The sequence below is a fragment of the Sinohyriopsis cumingii genome, chromosome 16 (assembly GCF_028554795.1).
Source record: "Sinohyriopsis cumingii isolate HCF-2022 chromosome 16, ASM2855479v2, whole genome shotgun sequence".
Taxonomy (NCBI): domain Eukaryota; kingdom Metazoa; phylum Mollusca; class Bivalvia; order Unionida; family Unionidae; genus Sinohyriopsis; species Sinohyriopsis cumingii.
This window is the reverse complement of record NC_142976.1, coordinates 81,977,011-81,981,216: the sequence shown is the minus strand read 5'-3', so window position 1 is coordinate 81,981,216 and position 4,206 is coordinate 81,977,011. Positions and strand designations below refer to the sequence as shown.

At 41.8% G+C, this 4,206-nt stretch overlaps 1 protein-coding gene across 1 annotated transcript; it reads left to right on the top strand.

Annotated features, from left to right (window-relative positions):
- The first annotated feature begins 411 nt into the window (after positions 1 to 411).
- Positions 412 to 3,915, top strand: LOC149780896 (uncharacterized). The gene has a single exon (XM_089936246.1). It carries the CDS (start codon positions 412 to 414, stop codon positions 3,913 to 3,915), a length of 3,504 nt encoding a protein of 1,167 aa, XP_089792372.1.
- The last annotated feature ends 291 nt before the right edge of the window (positions 3,916 to 4,206 follow it).

Sequence of the window (4,206 nt, the reverse complement as noted above, 5' to 3'; positions counted from 1 at the left end):
CAAATTCTACCTAGTTCACATCTGATACTGATAAAGATGCTGACCCATTGGAGTTGGAGTCTGCAGTCGTCATCACTGTTGTTTTGATAAACTATTGCCCTGGTGTAAAACTAAAGAATTGTTCTCTGTAAAGAGCAGTCGTCTTGAGCCCTAGCTTGGGTGAACATTAAAAATTGGCTGGGAATATACTTTGTGTTGGATGTTATTGCTTTCAACTTTTGTACCCCGTAACAATTTTGGTGGCAGCGGTGGGATAGCAAAGTTGTTGGAAATTTGACAGTAATATTGAAACAGCACAAGTACCAAAGTTTTGTCTGAGTAGTGTAGCTGTAAATTGCTATTGGATATACTCTGTAACTTTGTGTGGGTGAGATTCCTGTTAAGCCAAGGATAAACAAAATAAAGATTGAAATGACAACCCAAGGTGGCGTTATAGATGAGGAAGTAGGAACGATTGTTGAAGAGCACAGCATTGCAAGGGATAGAACCAGACCGAAACAGCAAACAAATTTGATGCAATTCACAGATATTGAGGGAGACTTCAGTGGTGAAGAACCATATGACATGGAAATAGAGGAAGAGCAGCCTGTAAAAGAACTAAAGAAAACACAGAGCAAACTAAAAACATCCAAGGACACCAACAAGCAAACTGAACGTGACCGGTTACAGTTAGAGAGGGAATGTGAAATTGAGAGACAAAAATTAGACTTTGAAAGGGAGAAGTTGCGAATGGAGCACAGTCTTAAACTTAAAGAGCTGGAGTTAGAGATAGAAAGGGTGAAACATCAGAAAGACATAGATAAAAAGAATGACAGCCTCCCATTCAAAGTCAAGCTTCAAACTTACAATTATCAAGCGAATGAAGACATTCTTACATTTCTCTCAGAATTTGATGCCGTGGCTGATCACGCCAAATGGGGCGAAGAAATGAAAACCCTGCAACTGAGAACGCTGCTAACAGGGGAGGCAAGAGAGGTAGCACAACAAACAAGTAAAAGCTATGTTGAGCTAAGAAAGGCCCTGATAAATAGGTTTGGGAAAAGACCTCATGAATATTTCAGCCAGTTAGTTAGCATAAGAAGGGATGCTAATGAAACATACAGAGGTCTGATGGCACGTATAGAGCAGTATTTAACACGGTTCATTGATAGTCGTGATCCACATAGATGTTTAGCAGATGAATACTTCTTGAAGGCTCTCACACCAGTGCAGGCCCAGTGGATAAGGCGCAATAAAGGCAATGGCTCTGTTGTCGATGCTGCTGAGGATTATGTTTTGCCCATCAGTGACAGCAAGTTCGACCATAAGCACAGCCGACAACAAGCAAATAACCAAGCATCAAGTTCACCTCAGTCCAAGAAAACTGGTTTGATAGAAAAATCCTATGGAGACAAAAAGTGCTATAAATGTCACCAGAAGGGTCATGTTTTGCGTGACTGTCCCAGCAGAAAACAACAAAATCAAGCTACCTACTTTGTCCAGAATACCATTGGTGAACGATTAATAAATGTACCGGGAAGAGTGAACAACAAGGAAGTATTATTTGTTAAAGATACAGGCGCAGAAATGACCTTGATACGTGAGGACCTTGTCGATAAGTCATGTATCCTTGAAGGACAGAACCTGACACTCTACACTGCCATTGGACAGCCTTTTGAGGCGAAATTAGCCATAGTAGAATTAGACTCGCCATACTACAAGGGTCATGTCCAGGTTGGACTGGTATCTGACTTGGCAGCACAAGCGCTGCTGGGTATGGACATTCTACATAGGAAAAAAAAGACTATGGTAGTAACGAGGAACCAGGCAAGAGCGCAGAAAGAGGACGCTGCAGAAAGTGAAAAGAAAATAAAAGAATGTGGGGTCCGATCCCATGAATTGGATGACGTGCATCTAGATAGGCTATTTTCAGACGAAGATAGTGATCATGGTCCTGATGAAGATGAGGATGACATCCATCGTGAAGATGAGGCTGATGACAAGAACTTGTCGCTTGATCAGCTACACGATGTTAATGTGGAATTAATTTCTCAGTATCAAAAGAATGACAGTTCGTTGGCTGGAGTGAAAGTAAAAGCCCTGTCATCTGCAAGTGAAGTAGAAGGCATGGACAATGCATTTTTCTGGGAGCATGGAATTTTAAAACGGAAGTGGAAGTCGTCGGATGTAGAAAAATATGGAATCCAATTAGTTTTGCCAAAGCAGTTACGTCAAGTATTGATGGAGTTGGCACATGATAGACCGCTTGCTGGTCATCTAGGAAGGGAGAAAACGAAAGCAAGAATAACAATCACATTTTATTGGCCAGGAATGTTTGTGGATATTCAGAGGCACTGTCAGGCCTGTGATATCTGTCAAAAGACAGCAAGGAGAACAGGGAAGGAGAAAGCTCCAATGGTGTGTCCAACAATCGTATCTGACCCTTTTGTCAAGATTGCGATGGATATCATTGGCCCACTACAGCGCACAAAGGCGGGGAACAAATATATACTAACCATAGTAGATGAAGCTACCAGGTATCCGGAAGCAATTCCTTTGAAGGACATTGATGCCAAAACAGTGGCCAACGCCTTAATTGGCCTATTTAGTCGGGTTGGTATACCTCGGATTATCCTTACAGACCAAGGTACCAACTTCACAAGCACACTTCTGAAGGAACTCTACAACATGTTGAACATCAAGGGGATCACAACTTCTCCTTACAGGCCACAATCCAATGGAAAGGTCGAAAGATTGAATGGCACACTCAAAGCTGTCTTGAAGAAACTGTGTTCCACGAACGGTGAAGACTGGGATGTGATGCTGCCTTACGCACTGTTTTGCTATAGGGAGGTACCACATGAAGCAACTGGGTTTTCGCCATTTGAGCTGCTGTATGGTTGGCCAGTAAGAGGGCCGATGGAGATTCTTAAGGATCTGTTCACTGGTGAGGGTGAGACAAATAAGTCAGTTGTAGAACATGTGCTTTTGATTCGCCAGAGATTGGTTGATGTGAGTGAGTTAGTGAAAGAAAATCTGACAGAGTGTCACAAGAAAGTTAAATCATGGTACGACAAAAATGCTACCAAACGGGAATTTAGGCCGGGAGATGAGGTCCTAGTTTTGTTGCCATCTGATGCATCGAAGATGAAAGCTCACTGGAAGGGACCTTATCGGGTCATTTGTAAGGTCAATGACGTTAATTACAAGATTAACATTGGTGGTAGGCGAGGACAAGTAACCTACCATAGTAACCTATTACGTCAGTACAAGAGAGCTGTACTGTTATCAGCAACTGTGTGTGATGAATTTGATGGAGGAGGACAGGTTGACTTCCCACTCCCGACAACAAAGAAAGAGGTTCGATCCTTTCTAGGAATGGTGGGCTATTATAGAAAATTCATCAGAAATTTCGCTGAGCTCTCGGCTCCGCTTTGTATTTTGACAAGGAAGGGTCAGCCAAATCGTGTTACATGGGATGAGACAGCTGTTAAGTCATTCAGTGACTTGAAGAATGCACTTGTAAAGGCACCTATCTTGAACAATCCTGTTTTTGAACGCCCATTTGTACTGCAAATGGATGCAAGTGATGCGAGCATTGGAGCTGTTTTGAGTCAGTACAATGACAATAAGGATGAACATCTGATAGCGGATCTCAGCCGCAAACTATTGCCCAGGGAGCAGAATTATTCTACAATTGAGAAAGAATGCCTTGCGATAGTATGGGCGATAGAATCTCTTCACTACTACTTGTGTGGTGCTCCATTCAGTGTTGAAACTGACCATAACCCACTAACTTGGCTAAGCCAAAACAAAGAAAAAAACCAACGGCTTCTGAGATGGTCCCTGTGTCTGCAACCATATGAGTTCACGATCAAACACCGTCGGGGAGCAGAGAATGCAAATGCTGATGGATTGTCACGTGCTGGAGTCTAAGACTATGTGTTTTAGTGTTCATTCTTGTTGGACGTATCTGAATTAAGACCCATATGATAATGTGTATTATAGCTTGTGTACTAATGAAGTACTTTCGTGATACAGATCAGTTTGATTTTAAGTGAATCCAAAATGTTTGTTTTTGATGTTATGCTAAATGTTGTATTCGGAATATGGAAATATTTAGCGAGTCATTGAATGCTTGCACTGTATACTATTTGATAGAACTCTAATTGCCAGGGAGATGCTAGAACTTTTAAATTTCTTGAAGTAAGGTAATTGCACAGAACT